General features: G+C 37.9%; 1 protein-coding gene across 3 annotated transcripts in view; it reads left to right on the top strand.

Annotated features, from left to right (window-relative positions):
- esyt2a (extended synaptotagmin-like protein 2a) overlaps positions 1 to 23,654 on the top strand; it is a 63,199-nt gene that overhangs the window by 4,482 nt on the left and 35,063 nt on the right. For all 3 annotated transcript variants that reach the window (XM_044367736.1, XM_044367735.1, XM_044367737.1), the window contains exons 3-7: positions 12,470 to 12,511; positions 16,237 to 16,371; positions 17,904 to 17,980; positions 18,417 to 18,489; positions 21,592 to 21,681. In XM_044367736.1, the coding sequence (XP_044223671.1) occupies positions 12,470 to 12,511; positions 16,237 to 16,371; positions 17,904 to 17,980; positions 18,417 to 18,489; positions 21,592 to 21,681 (417 nt within the window). The remainder of the gene's footprint in view (positions 1 to 12,469; positions 12,512 to 16,236; positions 16,372 to 17,903; positions 17,981 to 18,416; positions 18,490 to 21,591; positions 21,682 to 23,654) is intronic.

The following is a 23,654-nucleotide window of genomic DNA, read 5'->3' as shown; positions in this document are numbered from 1 at the left end:
AACAAGGACAGACTGAGAGTCTTTTTAGGGGTCAAAGTTCATTGCAGATTGTTGCTCATTATCAGTAGGATATGCAAATCATTTGGCATCCTTTCACTGGTTCCCGAATTTCCCTTTAATCAGGCAAACAAAGAGCTGTCAATCAACAGTGTTTGGTTTACACATCCAAAATGTCATTAGCCACGTTGTTGTGAGTTACAACATCTGTGACAAAGGCTGCGTCAAACAAGCAGCATTTAAGACAAAAGAGAGAAGGTTTCTGACTCACAACACAGCAAACATGACAGCTGCTTTCAACCAGAGTGTCCCTGCTTACAGAAAAGCTTTTTTTACTTCGGGGTACCAGGGATGTTGCTGAGCACTGTTTTTCCTCAAGGTCTTTGAGATAATGGATGCGATGATGTGATGCCCTGTGATGAGAAAGGGGATGGGTTTGTGTCCGGTTGGAGTCCTGCCATTCACTCATCCTCTCACAGTTTCCTGGCATCATCATCATCATCATCATCATCATCGTCGTAAACAGAAAATATGATTGCAGTAATGAAGCCTCTTCATCACAGAGGCATCAGTTTTCTGTGTAAATAAAAGTGATGAATTGTCAGGGGTTTTTTTTTTTAGGTGTGGAAATTATTCATAATTACATCAAACATTCTGAAAATTTAGAAACCTATTATTAAGAAGCAATTATATATTCTGACATACATCAAGTGTCAGTTATTGAATTTGATTGCTGTGCTATTACTCTTTAGAAAAATGATTATGAAATAATTCATATGGCCCTAATCAAGAACTGATGGAAGGAATGATCGGAAAACCTGTGAAATTCAGAAGGATTTGGAAGGATGCAGTGTTTCCCCTATAATAGTACAGGTCTGGCGGGCTGCCATGCCAATGAGAACCCCTGCCAGGCCAAAAATACTTCATATACACTAATATATCAAATGTCATGATATGAGATATTCAGTTTACAATAACATAAATCAGAGAAAAGTCCTAAATCGTCATATTTAACAAGTTGCAGTCCTCAAAATGTTTGGTATTTTTGGCATGATAAATGATTTAAAGGTGCAGTGTGTAGAATTTATTGGCATCTAGCAGATCAGACTTGGCAGAAATGGAATATAATATTCATAAGTATGTTGTAATTACAGTATATTTACCTGAAAATGTGTTTTTGTTAACTTAGAATGAGTCCTTTATATCGACATAGGGAGCAGGTCCTCTTCCATGGAGTCTGCCATATTTCTACGGTAGACGAGAAGGGACAAACCAAACACTGGCTCTAGAGAGGGCCTTTCATGTTTTTTGCAGGTTTTGCGGCCACCGTAGGTTCTCCTACATGCCTGGAAGGGGAGGGTTAGGGGTATTCATGTGGTTGCAATCTGCAACGTCACTGCTAGATGCCGCTAAATCCTTCACACTGGACCTTTAAATGAGATTTCAGTTAGCAAAATTTGTTGGCGATTAAATTTTTGACTTCTAGATTGAATAGATGAATTGACTATTGTTACAGCATTACACTTGTTTTTTGCTGCCATGGAGCTGGAGCCAGGGGTGAAAGGTGTTGCTTTTTCAGGGTGAAAAATTTCACACTTTGGCGCTGCAGAATCAACAAGCAACAAGTAGATTTTTATCTAGTGGTTTCAGTGAATTTCATTGTCCTGATAAAACATAGGTCTCATTTTTGGGTGCAATTCCTGGAGCAATTGATGAATTGCACTTCAATGGGCAAATACAAGACACGACAGACAGAAGAACACAAATAAATCTAATTTATAAAATCAAAACACAATGCAATACACTGTCAAGCGATGAAGCATCTGTAATTATCACTGAAATAATCACTGAAAAATAGATTTTGGTTGTGAACCTTTAATCTCTTCCTGGCTCGCCCTCTTAGCAAATGTGCCTGGAACGAGGCTTGATGGGCAGCGTGGGCAGCAGCTCAGAGTTAGCAAGCCAAGAATGCCTGAGGTAATGGTTCAGTTTTATGTTTCTGAAGACAAATGGACAAGCTGCATAACTCAGTGCTGTCAGACACAAAAAGATGCGTCTACAGGAAAGGGATAATGTTCGTGTTTTGCTGATATTCAGGTCAGGAGTATTTAAAGCTATACAGTAGAGGAACTGTCTCATTAACAGGCCGTGAAAGTCACAGATGACCAACTTTCATCTCATCTAATATAAAGTAATATGCATTTAGAATCAAAGACGCGTTTCAGACACTTGTGACACCAATTTAAAATGCTCTGTTTACTCAGTGAATGTAGTGTGTTTGTGTCTAGTAAATAGTTTTATGTTTATTTCACGGCATATATGGTAGATAACACAACACTACAACAAATACTTTGAACATAATAGTTTTATGTGCAGTTTGACTTGTAGAAAACACTAAAATACTTGCATTGTGAGCTACATTATAAATATATTAGGGCAGCAACTAATAATTAATTTCATCATTGATTATTTTGTCTATTAATGTCTTTATTTTCTAATTTCACACAAATGCCCGTCACAATTCCCCAGAGCTCAAACAAACAAAAGCAGCAAATCCTAATTCCCATCCTTTTTGTTCTGTAGCCCTGGGTCGATACGCTTATCTCCCGATCTGTTACTATCACAATATTTTTGGTGCCAGTTTGCTTCAGAATCAATTAGAGGGCACTATTTTCAGTCTCTTGCTCCAGTATACTGTGTGCCAAAACCCTTCACTGGTGTCCTTAATCCACTGAAATACAATATGAAACACAACTGGCGGATAAGATAAATGGTTCACAGCCTTTTTTATTTTAACTGCATTAATTAATTAATGAATTAATATGAAAGTATCTTACAGCCTCCTGCCTGCATGAGAATAACAAAACGAGGGGGAAGCGGGGTGCTCCGCTGTGTTATTAACGTCATGTCTCGGACATCGGTCAGCTGCTCTCGTTGTTGTTACCGCTGATCGCTGCTCCGCTCCGCTAACGTTCTGAGTGACGGTGAAGAAAGTTCACAGTACGCTTCATAGTCTCGTTGTAAAATGTCTTCATGCTACACTGCCCTCATAGTCGAGTTCCGCCTTATCCGTTCTGTCAACATCACTGTTATTAATAAACATTTAGAAAATCGATTTTTGACATTTGTGAATCGATTCAGAATCGCAGGAGATGTGAACACATTTTTTTGACCCCCCCCTGTTGTTTTGAATACATTTTTGACCCATTTATATATTATTTGATTACTTTCTGGTACCAAATTTCAGAAATTCCTGGTCTTTTTTTTAAACGTTATATCATATTACATGCTTTTCTTTGTCAGTGTGCATTTTAAAGGAGCCGCACACTCTTGCTCTCTTCAATCTCCGTTCTCATGCCGTCTGTAACTCCAGTGTGTCCGTCTGCGATTACACCGTTGCTCTCTAATCCTTTGATCCATATAAGCTGGAAAATCAAAAAAGTTTGTGATGAACAGAGCGGAGATAAGCAGACAACACAGGAATGTGTAACCTTTTTAAAAGTCATAAATTGATTAGAAATGCATGACTTAAAATATAATTGATTTTTCACAACAGAATTTGTTTATATAAAGTTCAAATGAGATGAAATACGCCTCATCGATCCGGTATCTGTTTGGCTTGAATTCTAGTAATATCAGAGTTACATTTTATTTATCACACACTATAAAAAAGGCACAAAACTGTGCTACCAAAAATGTAAGTTATATAATTTCCAAACAGTATACAGTACCAGTAAAAAGTTTCACACCTTCACATTCACTTGAAAGAGAAAGTATGTCCAAATTTCTGACTGGTCATGCAAATACATGCAAGGGTTCTGCTACCTCTTTCAGACGGCGGTTTGGTCATTTTGAAACAAACTTATACGTGGAATTTAGGCCAAAGGCGACAAAGGTCATCTTAGGTCATTGCTGGCTGCTTTTATTGGATATGATGAAATGTCTCCAGCAGCAGTTTTAACGAGGAGGAATGAGGTTAGACTGATAACCTTAATAATCTAGAAGTTTGACACATGCTGCATGATAAAGGCCACAGGATTAGAGTAGTAGTTTTGTATTTTCACATTTCAGCTTCTCAAATGTGAAGTTTTTTTTGCTTTTCTTTGTCATTAATTACAGTAAACTGATTATTCTTTGGGGGTTTTTGGTCTTTGTTGGTTAAAAGACGTCCACCTTGGCTGGGATATTACAGCATAGGCATTTTTTCCACTATTTTCTGACATTTTTATAGACTAAATTATTATTTCTAGGTGTGTATATGTGTGACTGTAGCTGGGTGGTGCAGGAAAAAGTGCAGCTAAACCTTTCCCTTCACACAACTAAAGGTTAAAGCAACCGAGTCTCTCTGTCATCAGCTTTTCAAAAGACTGACATGGAAGCTAACTACAACCAAAGTGTAACTGTTGCCCTCCTCCTCCTCCCTCTCCTTCTCCTCCTCCTCCTCCTCCTCCTCCTCCTCTTCTTCGTCTCTGTGTACTCAAATGACATGGCATGGGTGGGGCTTCCCTGTTTCTTTTTGATGTGCCAAAGGGCGGGGCTCTGCTCCACGGCCGAGAATGGAAACAATGTGGAGGAACAGAAAGGCCTTGTGCTGCTCCGCTCCGCTTCTACCTCGACTCTCAAAACGTTTCTTATCGCTTTGTTAGCCGGCGCGTCGGGTTTGGGAAAAAAAAAAAAAAAAAGGTCGATGACCATTAGATTTAGTATTGATATTTGTCTTTATTTGAGTGTGTTTACATTCACATCTGTTGAGCAGAAAATTAATCAGCAACTATTTTGATTATCGAATAATCATTTTAATTAAAGCCAAAATGCCAAAAAATCTGCTGGTTGCTTCTCATATCTGAGGATTTGAAGCTTTTCTGTCATATTTATGTGAGAGTAAAGTGAATTTCTTTGCATTTTTAAACTGTTGATTAGACAAAACAAGATATTTGAGCTCTAAGAAATTATTACAGACATTTTTCACAATTTTTTTTGGTCATTTTGTGGATGAAACAATGAATCGATAATGAAAATAATCGTTGATATCAGGCCTGTATCTCCTCCTAGCAGAGAGAGATCACAGTTATAATGTGTTTAAGTTAGAATACACTTTTTAAAGTGACTCAGCAGAGCTTTTAATGGTAGCGTTTTTTTTTTTTTAAAATCCAGTGTTTTTCTTCTTGTTCATGCACTCTGAAGCTGAGAAAAGAGAGACGATGCTGCCAGATATTTAGTTTCCATTCAAATATATTCAAATGATTTTGTTCACTACAGTGAAAACACAACAAAAATAATGAATGGAGTAAAAAGTGTTTTCAACAACGTGATTTATTACAGATTTTTTTTTAAATTTCACCTCCAGCCAGCAGCAACGACTCTAAAGTAGATTAATGATATTTGTTTTGCCTGCCAATACTTCTTGGACAAGGATCCTGCTTCTTCAAATTAATCTTAAAACATTAATACTGAGAAGCCTTTCATAGACTGAGAACAGTAAGAAGCATTAGCTTGTATAGTTTGAACTGGTGAAAGTAAAAATGCCCCCAAATTAGCTGGTTTCAGGTTCTTAATTGATGATTGAAGTGATGATTTAATGCTTTTCTTTGTCGTACATGATGGTAAACTGAATATCTTTGAGGTTTGGACTGTCAGTCAGACAAAATGAGACATGTTAAGATGTCTTCTTGGGTTGTGGGGAACTATAATGGATGTTTTCCACTATTTTCTGACATTTTATAGACAAAACAATACTCGATTGGTCAAAAAATAAGCAATAGATTGATTGATAATGAAAATAATTGCTAGTTGCAGCCATAATACCATATAAAAGACAATAATATACATTCAGCTTTGACCCTCATTGATGAAAAATGTTCACAAAATGAATTTTATATTAAAATCTATGGAACGTCAACATCTAGTCTCGGATAACACCATCAGCACGACAGAGCGCTCAGATTTCCTGTACTTATCTCTCTCCTGAATGCAATCTATCCTGATATCCTCGACAGTCAGCCTCTCTCTCTCTCTCTCTCTCTCTCTCTCTCTCGCTCTCTCTCTCTCTCGCTGAGCCTAAATATAGACGTCAGCGTGGCGCAACTGTCTCGTCATACGGGTCTCCTGTTTCTGCACCTTTCAACGCCTCCCGCCGTTTGAAGGGAAGCTGATTGAGCTGATTTGCTCGCTTGTTTCGGTTGTCACCTTTCGGAGAGGAAGGGGGGGGGGTCTCTCCTCTCCGTCAGAAACAGGTTTAGTGACAGAGCGTACGTTTAAGACGATGACAGGAAATGCAGTTTTATTTATTTATTTATTTATTTTGTCAATTGCTCTTTAAAGGTGCAGTGCGTAGAATTTAGTGGCTTCTAGCGGAACGGACTTGGCAGAAAAAGTATGTTTTAATTAGTGTATAATCACCTGAAAATAAGAATTGTTGTGTTTTCATTACTTTAAAATGAGCCCTTTATATCTACATGGGGAGCGGGTCTTCTTCTACAGAGCCCATCATGTTGCACCACCATGTTTTCTACAGTAGCCCAGAACAGACAAACCAAACACCGTTTGCATTTTTTGCAAGTTTCGTGGCCACCATACGTGGGGGGGGGATACGTTCTGCAACCTCACTGTGAGATGCCACTAAATCCTACGCACTGGTCCTTTAAAGTTTATAAATTCCAACAGCACAGTACAGTAATTATTCCTTCTCGCCGTGCCTTTCACTCACACACATGCTTTGTATCGGTGGGGGGGGGGGTGTGGCTGGAAAGGGAGGTTAGGATTTCCAAACAGCTGTTACATAGTTGGCCTGTGAGTCTCACCCACTTGACTCGCCTTGACACAGAGACGCGCACACACACACACACGATTCACTCAAAGAGATGCTCCAAGCTTGACACTGATCTCCGACTGGTTCCTGTTCCTAAACAATCTTACAGAAAGCTCTCAGGCTGAGCCAAGTCCGAGCTTCAGATCTGTTACACTTGCTGTTTTTGAGGTTCATAGCGGATTCAGACTGAAAACACTGCATGAAATTATATATTTAATATCGCAAACGTCAGTGCTGGTGCGGTTGTGTTGCTACAGGCAGATAAAACGCCATCCAGGAAGTAATAATCCATAACTTCTGTAGGTTTATTAGATATTATGAGGCAGGATTTAAATCCTTTGGAAAGCTATCGTAATGTTTAAAGATAATCAGTACCTATTTTGATAATCGAAGCAAGCAAAAATGCCAAATATTTGATGTTTGCAGCTTCTTAAACATGAAGATTTGCCATTTTTCCTTTATTCCTTTATATACATGACAGTTAATTGAACATCTTAACATTTTAGACTGTTGGTCGAACGAAACAAGATATTTGAAGACATCACCGCCGCCTCTGAGAAACGTTGAATGCAGTTAATTCATTATTTTTTTTACCATTTCATAGTCTAAACGATTAATCCAGAAAATAACCAACGGATTAATCAGCTGCAGACCTAAACTGATTGTGAGTTCAGGTTCTTGTTGGACCTCTTTTGATGCCAGAACCTCTTCATGGAAGATCGTTGGTCAGGTGGCGACGTTGGAAGTGTGGGAAAGCGGAAGTGACGGAGAGAAATAGAACAAGAGGAAATAAAAAACTCACCCACGGTGGTATAAAGACAGAACGCCAGGGGAGAGATCTTCCTTATTGACCTTTCACCAAAGCGTCATTAATAATTTTAAAGGAAAGATTACATCTTAAACAGGTTATATCAGTGTATCCTGTTGTTTTTGTGGTCACAACACCCCCTCCCTCTGTTCTAAGAACACCATTTATGTAATCGATTTTAATTATTGTGTCTATGAAATGATATAAAATAGTGGAAAAAACAGCATTTGCAATTTCTCAGAGGCCACAGCGATGTCTTCAATTTGATTGTTTGCTTGATTAAGAGCCTGAAATGTTACTAAGAGACAAAAGACAATAAATCATCACATTTGAGAAGCTGGAACCAGAATGTTTTCTTTTTTTTGCTTGGAAAAATGACTGAAACAATTAACCAAAGTATCAAAACAGCTGCTGATTAATTCCCCGTGGGTCGACTAATCGATTAACCGACTAATCTCTGCAGCGATCCGTCACCGAGAGGCTCTTTTTATCGGAGCTTTCAGAGTTGGCGGTGACATCATCAGCGGGTTGAAGGAATGAATGTCTTGACGGCGAAAGCTTTTGTCCTTCCTCTGCTCTTTTTAAATGCAGGAGCCATTGTTACTCTCAAAAGAGAGAAATGAGGAAATGAATCAGTTTCCTTGCTTTGTCACATTGTAGACTTCTTTTATAGGGAATTTTACATCATAGGAACTAATAACATGTCTTAATTTGTTCCCACGTTTTACTCGTCTCCATCATTTATTTTCTTTTTTTTTTTTTTTTTTTTTTTTTTGCAGTGTGGTTTCAATCTCCAAAACTCTTACCAGCTGTTTTTGTTCATTTTTCAGCCTGAATCTCTTCTTCTCTTGTATCTCTCTGCATCAGGCTTGTTTCTTCTTCTTCTGCTTATATTGACTTTTATTGGCAATTTAGTCTCCAATGCTGAGTCATGTGGGCTGGTCCATTATTACCGTACCACCTAAGTGTTGTTTCCTGTTTACTCGTTCAATGACTCTCATTTACTGAGTTTTAACTGCACTTCTGTTTTCCTTACTGTTAACTCCATATACTTCCATATATATATATATATAGTTTTATCTTGCTTTTATCTTAAATATTTCCCTTTCTGATCCCTGCATTCAGTTTTTCTCTCTGTTAGTCCTTCGCTCTGAAAAACTGGCCGCTGTTTACCCTAAAAAGGGAGAAAATTGTGATGCTGTCGCTGCCTGTTTTATTAGACAGATGAGTCATTCTTTCCTACTTTTTATTGCTCAATACTTGAATTCCTTTTGTTGTTTTTGTTTTGATGTCCATGAAGTTGCAACAGATGCTGCCTGTTGCTTCGGCGTAGCTTCGACTTTGACTTCTACCTTTTAATAAACTTATAAATGGACAGAAACACTGTTAAAAAAATACACCACCAACAATTTTCTATTGTATTTACATGTTTAGCTAAATTCTAATCCCTGTTCTCTAGATGATTATGTTATATGTGTCATCATCTGTTTGCTTTATGCGGTTGCTATGATACGACACCATGACAGAGACGGTGATGTGTCACGAGTATTTCTTGATTTCTTGTAAGTCGTGTATCGTCGTGGTGATGGAGAAATGGTATTTAAACAACAGCTGTAAAAAAAAAATAAACCTGAGACACCAGATAAACGTTTGTAGTTTACATTTTAGCAGCTTTGATTGGATGAGATGGAAGGACTCAATTTGGGAACACTTTATTTTCCGTCTGTGTTATTTCTCTAATCATTTCCCAGAACGAACTGTGTAATTTGGCACTAATTAAAGAAAACACAAACACAAAGTTCTGTTGTGTTTAAGTCGTGTTTATAAGCAGTTGTCGAGTTACGAAGGGAATTTCCGCTCCGAAGAAGCGCTCCATTTAAACTTAAATACTGTTTCTATGCTAATATTCATCCATCAGTCATTCAGTCATGAATTGTATGTTTGTACAAACTTATAACAAACCTTTTTTAATGTTCAGCTGACCTGCTGTACGCTCACTAAAAGACTCATTAAATGATTCATTTACAAATATCAAATTACATCTTTATTCCCAGGAACGTTTCACTAAATACACAGTTACATATCAGCTGCTTTCCAGGGAATTATTGGAACATATGGGACAAAATATAACTATAACTTGTGATTTTTCCTTGTTTGGTGAACATGTTTTATTATAAAACGTTACACCCACTACTACAAGTAGCGACTGGATGGTACAACTGCACCTTCATCCTTAACAAATATCTTGAAAGGATGACCTCACTCCTGTTTCCCGACCAACATCCCACAGAGACGCCACACCTTCCCAACCAGCTACCTCCCTAAACCTGTTCTACAGTCCCAGACTTAAGAGCTGCTTACAGATAAACAGGTCATTGATCCAGTGAAATCTGTCACCACTCGCAGAATCCAGAACAACACCTCATTGTCAGTGTTATAAAAATAGTAAAATGGAATCTTAACTCTTAGAAAAACACAGCATGTATCAGCGTGAGCCTGTTTGTTTATGTTTAGGAAGCACAACAGCGAGCGCACGTGGTGTCGTATGTATTCCCTGGACGGCTTCATGTGTCAAACGGGGACACGTGTGCTAAGTTTGTGTGAGACAGAGTGACCTTGTGGAGGAAACACAGACAACATGTGGCTGCTGTGTGTCTTGTTGATCTGTTTTCATTATTTAGAAGTGGCTCTTCAGCTTTTTGTATTGTGGGTTTGTGTCTTTTAATGATGATAAATCAACATATTTCAAAATACCATGAGTGTGCTCTTCAAACTGAGCTGGTAAACTGTGAAAACATGAATTTAGAGCACTTTTGATTCAATTTAAGTACGTAAATGTACATATCATGTTTGTTTGTTTTCCAGAGATAATAAAAAATGTATTTATTACAATAATATATCAGAGATATGCAGTGGACATATTGGTTTTTCTAGTGTAAATGACTTTAGTGAAATGTTTATGGATTGAAAACCCTCGCAGTGACTAAAGCTGCTATGATTAGTTGATTAATTGATTTGTTGATTGACAGAAAACAGCAGCTATTTAGACAATTTAGACAATGTTTTGAGTCATTTTCCAAGAAAAATTCACTGATTCCAGCTCCTCAAATCTGAATATTTTTGTGTTTTTTAGTGTCCTGTGACAGTAAACTGAATATTTTTATGTTTTTTTAGTGTCCTGTGACAGTAAACTGAATATATTTGTGTTTTTTTAGTGTCCTGTGACAGTAAACTGAATATTTTTATGTTTTTTTAGTGTCCTGTGACAGTAAACTGAATATATTTGTGTTTTTTTAGTGTCCTGTGACAGTAAACTGAATATTTTTATGTTTTTTTAGTGTCCTGTGACAGTAAACTGAATAGTTTTGGGTTGTGGACTGACGTCATCTTGGACTTTTGGACATTTTTCACCAATTTCTGTCATTTTATAGACCAAACTAATAGGCAAATATGTATTATTTACGTAGACTAAAGCCTTCCTGGTCCACCTGACTGTAATCTATACATCATACTTATCTATACATTATGGTTGTGTCCTCGTTGACTCGTGCTCGTTCAGGGTTCATGTGTGTCTTGGCTGAAGTGTTTCTGCAGGATCCTCCCAGTGTGTCAGTTATGTAACAGGCCCGTCTGAGTCGACTCCCAGACCTCCACAACAGCTTTGATGCTGCTGTGGCATCAGCTGTACTGACATCCTGTCAGACTGCGTCCCGCTGCGGCGTTGAGGACTCGGTCCTCTCGGATAGTCGGCGCTCTGCCTCGGCTCTCAAAGAGATTTGTTGCTCAGTGAGATATATTTACCCTTTGACAGGAAATGATACCTGCACACACACAGGGAAACACACAGTGGTGCTTTTATTTTTTTAAAGGATAGATAAAGACTGAGGTCTGTGAATGACAGAAAGCTGAAATAAGAAGATGAATCAATTCGTCAATGGATAGAAAATTAATTGGCAGCTATTTTGATTAACTAATATTTGATTAACTGTCATTTTTTAAGTAGATATGTCAACCATTATCTGGTTCTAGCTTCTCTGATGTACTGATTTGCTTCTTTTCTTTGCTTTTATATCATTGTAAATTAAATATTTTAAAGGTTAAGACTATAGTTCAGGCAAACAAGACATGTGAGGGTGAAAAAGGATGATTCCCAATGAATCTGTGGACAAAAAGATGTTTCTTAACATGTTTTGTCTTGTAACTACGGATCTGACATTTTATCTCCTTGCTCTTTACCCCGTTATTAATCTCACAGCAATAAGCCGTTCTACTTCAGCGTTCAGCGTAAATCAAGTCGAATCATCCCACTGCTGTGTGAATTTTGGGGGCAATTTGTATATTTAGAAACAAATACCACAGAGGGAAAGTCTGTCTGGAAAGTCTTTCTGCAGAAGTTGGTCAGTTTTAATGGGAATTTTACTTTAACTGGGACAAGAAAACAGCATTTCATTTCCAAAGTCATTAATAAAGTTAGAAAGTTGTTTACAGAATTAGATGCAACTGGATGTGATAAAGATGTAGCCTATTTAAGTCTTTGTCTGAGAAATGGATGATCCATCTGTGACCCGTCTCGACCCAAAACCAGCAGCAGAGTACACATGTGAGGGGGGGCTACCACCTCCCTACACTGATGTCAGAGGAGCTATAGTGAACACTGTCGATTGACAGAGAATTAATCAATTAATTACAATGAATCTGCTGCTATTTTAAAGTAAGAATCCAAACATTCTCTTGTTTATTATTGTCAAATATGAGAATTTGCTGCATTTTCTTGTTATAACGTTATAGTAAATGTAATATTTCTGGGTTTTGGACTGTTTTTTTTTTAACTCTTGTCTTTCTGTGTCTTATTCCAGGTCCATTATCCAGATGTTGAGCGGGTGGAGTGGCTGAATAAGGTACACTCACATAAACACACTTATTTAACTTCTATCTCCTGGTTCGCTCTACATCAGGTGCAGTTAGACTGTTAGCTAGCAGAGGCAGACAGGTAGGTTATATAAATAGGAACTGAATCTGGAGCTCTGCTAGACCCCGATCCAGTGTTACCACCTCCCAGGAGAGAGAGAGAGAGAGAGAGAGAGAGAGAGAGAGAGAGAGAGAGAGAGAGAGAGAGAGAGAGAGAGAGAGAGAGAGAGAGAGAGAGAGAGAGAGAGAGAGAGAGAGAGAGAGAGAGAGAGAGAGAGAGAGAGAGAGAGAGAGAGAGAGAGAGAGAGAGAGAGAGAGAGAGAGAAGAGAGAGAGAGAGAGAGGAGAGAGAGAGAGGAAAAGATGTAGAGAGACAGAGCGAGGGACCAGGACCTGGAAGAGCATCACTTACTGGAAACGCTCAGCTGGACTTCCAGTAAAAGAGTTAATGGATGTAGACGACAAGAGAAACAGCTTCATCTGGATCTGATGTGATGTTTGTATTTTCAGTCTTGTCGTATTTGTCTATTATGGTTGTTTACAGATGTGATTTAAAGGGGCGGTAATAAAGATGTATGCATCCTCAAAGCATAGAAACGCCATCATTCATCAGTGAGGGGATCAATACTAGTGATAACAGCAGCCTGACTGGCATTTTAAAGTAGCTGAGGATGGAGAGCGGTGAGCGACCACGATGGATTTAAAGCCTTTTAAGGTTTAGTGATGGATGATAAATTCTCAGGGCTGCTTCTGTGATTTCATGTGTTTATTTTAATACTATATGTTTATTTTGATATTATCAATAATCAAATTAAATCCAGGTTTTTCAAAATACCTTTTTACCCACTCTAATCATATATTCATATTATTAGAGCTCATTTACAATACGTTTTTTTTTTTACTAATTATTTTGTTGTTTTTGGAGACGTCGTCATGACAACAGAACCTCAACCTTTACTATAAAACTAATATAACAACATTTTGAAAGTGTGAGAATGTTTATTTTGATTATCAATTAAGATTAGATTAGATATATTAGACTTTGGTGCAGAATCAGATGAGACAGTTAAGAGTCTGTCAGCTGAGTTTCTCCTTGAGAAGTTTCTCATGTAAAAAAAAAGTGTTTTAAGTCGTTTTTGCGACTGTTCCTATGATCTCAGTCTCAAAATGCTAATAGTTGCGCAGGTGTTGAAACTTGATTTTGATCACCCTTAACCCATTTATAGACTTTATCATTAAAATATAACACTAACAAGTAATATAATGCATTGCTCACATTTAAAAAAAAAATGTTTTCAATACACTGACTCCTAATTATTGATTATATACTGTTTTGTCTTCATACAATGTAATTATCACTTATTGTTATTGCACTATTGGTTTCGGCCTTGTTGCCCTACATTTTGGCTGCGATGTCCCAATAAATTTGTATTTATCAAAGGCCAAAGTGTCTTTGCCCAAAAAATGACTTAATTCCAGGCCTGCAGTAGATTAAATATTTGTTTCTTTACTTGAAAAACACACAGATGAGCCTGCAGTCTTCCTCTCAGACTGCCCTCATAACCTCCTACAAGCTAGACATCCTGAAAGACAAAACTCAGGGCAAAATACGTCTGACATTCACTCGCTGCTCCTCATAAAGCTTATTGCTGTGAGTGCATGAAAATAATTAAGACTCAGATGATCTAATCAACATTTGTATCATCTCCTCTCTTCTCTCGTCCGACTTTTAGCATCTGGACAGTAAAAAGACAATATTTAGAGCGACGTTGGTCTTTAAATCAAACTAAAAACTCTTCCTGCTGCCTCTCAGATTTATAGAGCATCAACGAAAACTATTTTGATAATAAAATAATCATTCAATATTTATAATTTTTAAGAAAAAACGCTGACAAATATTGACTATTTCTGGATTTTGAAGATGTCACAATGAATGAAATTATGACTGGTTATTTTTCACTATTTTCTAAAAGTTTTATAGACAAAACAATGACGATAATAATTAGTTGCAGATTTTTGAGTCACTTTCTCCATCAGGAAGTTATAAAATCCATCTGTTGGAAATGATTTCCTGATACTCAGGGAGCCAGTTTATATCCAGTTACATCAGAGCTGATGAAAGCAAAACTGATTCACATGTAAATTAATGTAACGTAATCACCATTACAAAAAAGTGTTAATGCATTATGTGAATGAGCCTGAAAGTCGGGATCAACGAACCTCGGCTACGTCAGGTGACGATCAGCGATGAGGATTTTCCTGCCTGTTCACTCGTATTCACCCCGTCTCCTCTTTCAGCCTGTAAAGATTCTTCGGAGGTGTTTATGGGTCACTCGGCAGCAGACGATAGACTGAGGAGAGAAATGCTTTGAACTCAAAGCTGCTACAGAGCCAGAATAGCGTCTGCAGCACATTTAACAGATAAAAACAACCCCCAATGCAGTTGCTTGATCATGATTATTAATCAGCTGCACATGTTGTCTTTTACTAATCTTTTGCTGATACTATATTTACCTAAATGTGTTAATTAGAGGAAACTAAATCCTTGTGTACACTATACTGTGTCATCTTTTGCATATACAGTGAAAACAGCAACAGTCGGTCGGCTACGTGGTTCATTCATGTGGAAGTTGATTATGATTTAATTTGTGCATTCCTGAGATCTTTCTCCTTCTCATTGTCTCAATTAATGAGACTAATTTAGTTTCTGGAAGCTGCTGGACAGGCTGCAGGATTTTAAGCTCATGGATAAAGAATGAATTTTATCACAGTAAAAGTCTCAACGAGGAAGATGTTACGGTTCAATTTAAAATCAGTAGTTTGGCCGCTTTTATACGAGGCTGTAATTGTAATTGTACATGTATATTATAATGACTGTGATTGATTTATTGAACAGGACAGCGTGCAGTATTAAGCATAAACGATGCACTGCACCAGAGTTAGCTTGAAGCTAATTTGCATCTGCAGTCCATTACAATCAAAACATACAACAACAAACAGTACAAAGAAAAAACAACAACAAATAAAGCCTGAACTCTGTAGCTGAGGAAATATGTCAAGGAGATATTACCAATTATTAAGATAAAACAAACGTTTCTGATAAAGGTCCTTGTAATCGAGATATGATCAAGAATGATTGTAAAGTTGAAAAATAAACTGTCTGTGGACAAAAAAAAAAGGCGACACAGATTCTAAATGATCTCAAACATATCTTAAGTTTGTCTGATCTTAACACATACAGCAAATATATGTGCTGTTTTATATTATAACCAAATATTTCCACATGAATGTCAACCAATGACACAGCAGATCATTCTGTCTGTTCTCCCACAAATTAAAAAAGAACATAGAAACTGGTTTTTTAGGATGTAGTGTATTCAAGATCAATAGATAATAGTATATAGCTGAAGGAAACATCGTCTGTACAGGGTCCAGTTCAAGTCAAACATAGAAGAGCACACAATAAACATATATCTAATAAAACAACAAATACAGAACATGTATAACTGAGCCTCTCCAGTGACTGCAGGTGTATCTGCTAACAATCTTAACGAGTGTAAAAAGTGATCTGAAACACGTCTGAGCCTGTGTGGGATTTTGATATGATATAATTTTCTCATTCTTTCTTTCTCCATTTTCTCTCTCTCTCTTTCTCTCTCTCTCTCTCTCTCTCTCTCTCTCTCTCTCTCTCTCTCTCTCTCTCTCTCCTGCCTCAGACGGTGAAACAAATGTGGCCGTTTATCTGCCAGTTCGTGGACAAGCTGTTCAGAGAGACCATCGAGCCGGCGGTGAAGGGCGCCAACCCGCACCTCAGCTCCTTCTGCTTCACCAAGATCGACATGGGCGACAAGGTGACCAGAAAACAAAAACACCGTAACTACGACGATAATATGAATACGTACTCGTAGGCGCAGCAGTTTGAACACAAAGGCTCAGAAACAAAAGTAACACAAGAAAAGAAGACGACTGGGAGAACTTAAAAGGAAACAACAGAGCAACTTAGGGAGGAGGAATTCCCAGAATATGTGGATCCCAACTCTTGTAAACCAGTAGGGGAAGGTGGTGGATTCCAGCTAAGGAGTCCTGTTAGGTCTAGGTTATGTAGATCTGGGTATCCAACATCAATAGTTTATTGGTATCAACCAAAATGTTTCAAAAACTGTCAATTTTGGTCAGATTTATACTATTTTAGTGAATTTATTGTGTATCTTGTGTTTTTTAAATGAAAAAAGAAAAGAAAAACATGTTCATATTCTTCAAGGTGAGTTATAGATCAAAGTATTGTTTCATTATTGGCACCAAAGCAGCATCTTATCACCTCTCGTGTCAAAGAATTTCAAACGATGCACAGCTGTAGTTCGGTAAAAGATGCTGCTTTTTACCCTCCTTTTGTCCTCCCGGGTCAATTTTGACCAGGTGTCATTATGTGCTGTTATCAAAAAAATTTAAATGGTTTCAAAACAGCATCCTGACTAAGCAATTATGAATTATTTTAACTATAGTTGAGATCAGAGGAAAATATGTTGATGGATTATGGCAGACTGGTAAATGTAAGTTTAGTCATTTCAGTTTTTTTGATGACAGCACATAATGACATCTGTCGTCCTCCCGGGTCAAAAGGACAACAGGAGGGTAAAAAGCACCTTTTACTGAATTACAGCTGTGCATCGTTTGAAATTCTTTGACACAAGAGGTGATAAGATGGTGTTTCGGTACCAATAATGTCCTCCTGGGTCAAAATTGACCCGAGAGGACAACAGGAGGGTTAATGTGAATTCCCAGTAAGAGACCGGCCTGTCATGTTATGCACAAGTTTATTAGTCAATACTTTAAACGAAAACAGAAAGCAAAGGAAAGAAAACAGCTTTACATTGTGTACATTTTGTGTAAAGTCTGCACTACAGTAATGTAACCTTAGAAACAATAAAAGCAGACGTCATTCACTATGATGGATTATCTAAGTGAAATAAGCAGGACTGAGAAATATGAACCATTGTAGTAAAATTATCAATTAAATGTTTTGCACTAAATTGGCGAAGACATGCACGAGTACTGGTGTGATCCTTTAATGTTCACAGCTCTACAGTAGCTGCTCGTAGCCTCCGTCAGTGTAGGTGGTGGTTGGATCTTTTATTGGAGCGTTTCTATTTTTGTCTACTTTGTTGCCTTTGAACTTCTATGATTTGCACGCTGTGAATTTTCTACTCTGTCTTCAATTTAGAGCGTTGTTGGTGGGAGAACAAAAGCAGCAGAAATGAAACAGTTTTTTTTAATCGGAGCTGTTAGGACTGAGTCGTCTTCTTCTTTGTGCATCTTAAATCACGTACTGTGTTGGTTATCATGCAGCAGCACATCTGAGATGACTTGTTTTGTTTTTCTGCAGCCGCTGAGAGTGAACGGGGTGAAAGTTTACACAGAGAACGTGGACAAGAGGCAGGTCATCATGGACCTGCAGATCAGGTACACAATAAACTTCTCACATTCACAAACTGTTGGCTTTAGCTCCGGTGTCATGATAAGCCAGGTAGTAGATTAATCCTACTAAATTGTGAAAATAATATAGGTAAAACACCAAATGTGGATTATTCTGCTACTGAAAATAGTCCCAACAAATGCACTATTTCCCCCTGTTTGAGTATTTTTTTGCTAAAAACTGAAAAAATGAAACTATATCTTTATGAGCTGTTTCTAAAGATTTTTTTTATCTGCAAAGCGCCACAGACAGGTTAGGGAAGTCTGGGTCTGTTCATGGGATTGTAGAATAACACCAGCCTTATCTTTTTAAGAAATACAAATATTACTGTTGTCGTTTCCTCTGTATGAACCCACATATGTATATCTACTTCCCTTCTCTGTCACATTTTAATATTAATCTTCTTTTTGCTGTTTGTTTCAGTTTCGTTGGGAATACAGAGATCGATGTGGACATCAAGAAATACTATTGCCGAGCTGGAATCAAGAGTATACAGGTATGAGAGTATAGTGTGGGTTTACAGCACGTTATGTACGATGTTGAATTGTATGTTCTGTTGGTTCTCGGTCACATACAGTGAAGAATAGCTCTCTAGGAAGTCATAAGTCACGTCTTATGATGCCTGAGATCCCTCTTTTCCTGCTGTGTTACTATTGTAGATGTAATAACAGCGCTAAGGTTGTTGTTACTGTGATCTAGTGCTTTCTGTTAACAATTCTGATAAGACTGATGATTCTTTTAAGTGATTTATCAGACAAAAATGCAAAATATCCTCTGGTTCTAGTGTTTCTGTGTCAATGTTTTGGTTTTGGGGCTGTTGGTTGGACAAAACAAGACATTTGAGGATGTCGGCTTGGGCTCTTGAGACTTTGTATGGTCTTTTTTTTTTTACTATTATTTGTAAAATATCAGAAAATAGTAAAAGAAAATGGCTATCACAGGCTTCCAGAGGCCAAGATGACGTCTTTAAATATCCGACTAACAGTCAAGAACCCAAAGATACTCAATTTATAATTATATAAAACAGATAAAAACAGCAATTCCTCCCATTTAGAAGCTGAAACAAGAGAATTTTTGGATTTTTTTCCTCGTTAAATTGAAAGATTTAATTTATCAAAACAGTTTCCATCAAATCAGTTAATTAGATAAATGTTTCAGCAGCAGGAAATGCTAAAATAAAATGAAATAAAACCATTAAAAACAGCAAATCAGTGTATTTAATCTGCTCAGTGAGTCCAGATTAATTACTTAAGTGAAACCAATGAACCACATGACACATCGACAGTCCCCACCCACCTGCCGCACCTCTAATGGGTCAGAAAAACAAGCGCATCTTTATAATTTTTTTGGATAAAGAAGATTAAAACACTCAAGACAGATGTGTGCGCCCAAAACAGATGTGCGCCTTTATCGTCGGGAGCCCTCATTACTTCGGCCATGACCACCCGTATTAACCCGTGACCTCTCCAGAGACAGTTTTACATAATATGTTGACACAGGACTGATAAAGGAGACGTTATCCACTCGGCTGCTCGCAGAGGATCAGCCCATATTTGCTGTTCAGAGATCAGACGGGGGGAGAGAAAGTGTGAGCGGAGAGAGAGAGAGAGAGAGAAAGAGAGAGAAAAGTCGGAAAAGATTTGCAGAGAGAGAGAGAGAGAGAGGGGAAAACGGCTGCGTGTACGAGGCAGAGTTAATATTTGCCTTTGTGTTTGGCTTAAATTTTTATAGCTGCGGCCCCCGCTGCTGCTGTGTGTGTCAGCTTTTCATAGGCTGTCGAAGAAATAAGTAGTTCAAACACCGAAGAACTTAGAGCTTATCGTGAGTGATGAGTCATACTCTCTGACGGTTTATTAAAGGTGTATCAACTCAGCTCCTTCTCAACTTAGTCTCATTTTTTTTAATTTAAACAGAGCTTCTTCCTTCCATCTATCGGTCAAACTGACATTAGGCTATGTGTGGCACATGATTTATAAAGCATCCTCTCGGGCAGTAACGAGCTACAGGAGGGCAGCTGCTGGCATAAACAAAAGGCTATCTTCAATCTTTCCACTACACCCATTTTGATGAGCAAAATGTTGGTATTTGATTGCTCGGAGAGAGAGAGCCACGACCAAATTTGGTGCTGCAGACGGGCAGTCTACATAACTGAGGTTTGAGTCACTGCAGCCAGCCAGTGTTCTTAATAATGAAGAGCTCTGAGGGGAAACATTTACTCACAAAAAACTTTTCCTCGTCTGCGTTTTAGTTTAACATATAAAAGACTTAAAACCTCCCTCTCTGCCAGTTTTTTTTTTTTTTTTTTTTCTGCCTCTTCTGTAAGCATCAGCGCTTTTGCAGACATAATTGATTCCAAGTCTTGAATTAAAGTCACTGGTTTTCTGTTTTTCTCTCCTCATAACTCTCTTTAGAAGAAAAAAAAAAAAAAAAAAAGGTTTCAGACGGTAACATTTTCACAGTGAAGACGTCCAAATGTCAAGTGAAGAGAAAAGTCTGGCCTTGTGTGTTTTTTTTTTTTTTAATTGCATTATAAAATGAGGAAGTTACAAAACAGAGCATTTAAATGAAATATTAGGCGTTGTTAAAAGAAATGCCAGAAAGAAAAAAAGAAAATTGGCGGCTGTAGAGGCTGGGATCAGACTACATGATATCAGCCTGTTAATGGTGTAAAGGGTGAGTGCAGGTTAGGACAGTCTGACACGCTGTGTTTTATTGTTTTAAGGCTGAAACGAGCTTCTCTGGGCTGCAGATAAGCGAACATGCACATGAGTCATTTGGAGACATTTTCATGTTTCTTATTTTATATTTCTACAGGTTTTAAGTATATCTGTCTTTTTCTTTTTAGTTTCAAAATTGTTTGTGGTGCTCAACCTGTAGATATGTGATCAAGGACCTTTTTATAAAACACATTTCAGAGCTTTATCAGGCTCATTGACTCTTTGTTGATATTAAGCAAGTGTTTGTGACTTACTGTACAGTATCTATAATGCCCTTATTTGCGTATATCACTGGAGACGTTTTCATGTGTCACCAGCAAACCTTAATTTCAGCCGTAGAAGAAGACAACCCATTCTGTGTGTAGGACATCTAATTATAGGGCTGAGTGTTTAATTGCCGAGTATTGAAAACTGGCAAGAAATGTTGGTCGGATTCAAAATTTTATTTGATCAAATAGTTCCTGATTTAAATTAAAATGTTGCCGCTTTTAGACTGTTTTATTCAGGCAAAGTTTTTATAATACTTCTTGTGGTTAGACAGCATTAAAGGTTTGAGAACGTTGGTGTCTTTCGCCAAATTAGATCAACAGTTTCATTGTCATGCAGATCAAGAAAGACAACAAGCTGTGATTGTTTTGGGTTTCACATGTAGAGTAACATTTCTCTCACCTAATCTGACACAGTGTCCATCTCTGCTTGTTGCATCAAACACTTTACATTATGTGAACAAAAGTTGAATTTTGTTGAATAAATGTTTGAAATTTGCAGTCAGCAGCGTAACCTGGTAACCGTCAGGTTGAAGCTACACTGCTGAAAGTTAACAAACACATATAATAGACACTAAATGCTTCATAATGTGTGTTTTTTTCTCTTCTGTCCAGCTTCATGGAGTGATGAGAGTGGTGATGGAGCCTCTGCTGGGAGACATGCCTCTAATCGGAGCCCTGTCTGTGTTTTTCCTCAAGAAACCGGTGAGTACCTTTTGACCTTTGACCTCTGACCTCATGCTCAGACTTTGACTTTACGAGGAAGTCCTCTAAAATCCTGGTAAGCCTGTTTACCAGGAGAACATTTCAAAATGCACTTAAAATCCACAACGGTGTTGTTGAAACTACAGAAACTCTGCAGACTTCCACCAATAAATCACCAATTTTCACCAATAAATTCCTAGATTGTTAAACTAAAAATCTATGAAAAGATAATTAACCTGATCAACAGTGGATCTGTGTTTGTTGTGACTGTCCCGGCTCTGGAGATAACAGGGACTGGGTGTCTTACTGACTGACTTCTACACTTCTGCAGAAGATTTATAAACACTGAGATACGATCTTGTCCCAAAATATACTGCGTAATATGCAAAGAGGGCGAGTTGTTTCAAGTTTTCTGCAAAAACACACATGCGTTTGGTCTAATAGCTTGTGGAAATGTAGTGTACTCCCACCCATCACTGACCTCTGTGGATTTGAAGGATGATGGCTCTGCTTATACAGTACTACAGTACACCCTAAACACTACTGAACTCGTCCTCTTTTATCAGTGGATTCCTTCTCCTTGACTGCTATCTTCCTTCCTGTTCCTCAGCACATTTATGTCTTCCAGATTTCAGCTTTGATACTGGCACCCACAGGAAAAGTATCAACATCAGAAGATGTGAAATTGTCCCTTCTCCTTCAATCTGGTTCCAGTCTGTAATTGAAAGACAGAGGAATCATTCATAACAACATCAACACACTGGGGAGAAAACTCAAAACTCATGATTCTGGGCAGCTTGTTTTTAAAAAAACTATCATCAACTGTGGAGCAAAGTGTGGAGATCCCAGGCAGGTCTGCTGAGATGAATCAATAGATAGATGATCAAATAAAAGCTATAAAATGAGTGATTAGATTAGTGATCCTTTACCACCAAGCTTTTAGAAAATGGTTTTAACTCGCTGGTCTGTCAGGTATTTTTTTGATTTATATCTTCTGAATCTGGATGGACTTCACTGATAAACTGCTTCTTAGGAAGTTTTGTGAGGTGAATTGTTGTTGTTTTCTGGTATTTCCAGTGAATAAAACTTCCTGAGAAATAAAAGTAGTGAAACATGTTTACAGAAAGCAGTTCTGCTCATTTATGCAAGACCTAACACAACCAGAGATGTTAAAGATTAAGCAATGGATCACAAAACTCACGGTTCGGATTGTATCATGGATTTGAGTCATGGATCGGATCATTTTACGGATCAGCAAAAAAAAAATGCCCATGGTCTTAAATGAAAACAACATTCAAGATGTCCAATGTTTAAATAAAATCTTAAAATATATAAAATCTTCAAAGCTCAATTGTTAAATTAAATTGCAATACAAGGCCTGATACCTTTCTTTAAAGATGGTAGTGAATGAAACAACAGCCTGTGTCCACATCATCAAAACTTAATATCTTACAAACATGAACACACGTCTCGTCCTGCAGCTTAGCTTGTTGAACGAGCTACCAAACAAACATTCACCGCTAACGTCAGTTAGCAGCTACGTAGCTAATTAGCTGCTCAGTCGCAGCACATTAAACAGCGGCTAAACGTAGCTGTAAACGTTGCTGCGGACCCGTTAAATGCTGGTTTGGTCGTTGCTCTTCAAAACCCCTGTTAGCGACGCGCTGTCTGCCCATGACTTGTACTTACATACTTACAGCAGTTTGTTTACATTGTCTTTAATGAGACATTAAATTTTGCAATTAATCCGCGGTTCACATGCGTGCCAAACCGTTGGGGGGGGCGATCCATACGGATCATGGATCAACTATGATCTGTTGCACCACTATTCTCTACCTGGTTGACAAAGTTCCATGGTCTCATGGTGTATATCATCATGTCAGCCCTCTAAGGGGGGTATGATGAATCCTCTGACTCATTTTTGACCAAAAACACATTTAAAAACTGAAAAAACGTCACAGTTTCCTAGACTC

The sequence above is a fragment of the Thunnus albacares genome, chromosome 12, assembly GCF_914725855.1.
Source record: "Thunnus albacares chromosome 12, fThuAlb1.1, whole genome shotgun sequence".
Taxonomy (NCBI): Eukaryota; Metazoa; Chordata; class Actinopteri; order Scombriformes; family Scombridae; genus Thunnus; species Thunnus albacares.
This window is presented reverse-complemented; position numbering and strand designations above follow the sequence as displayed.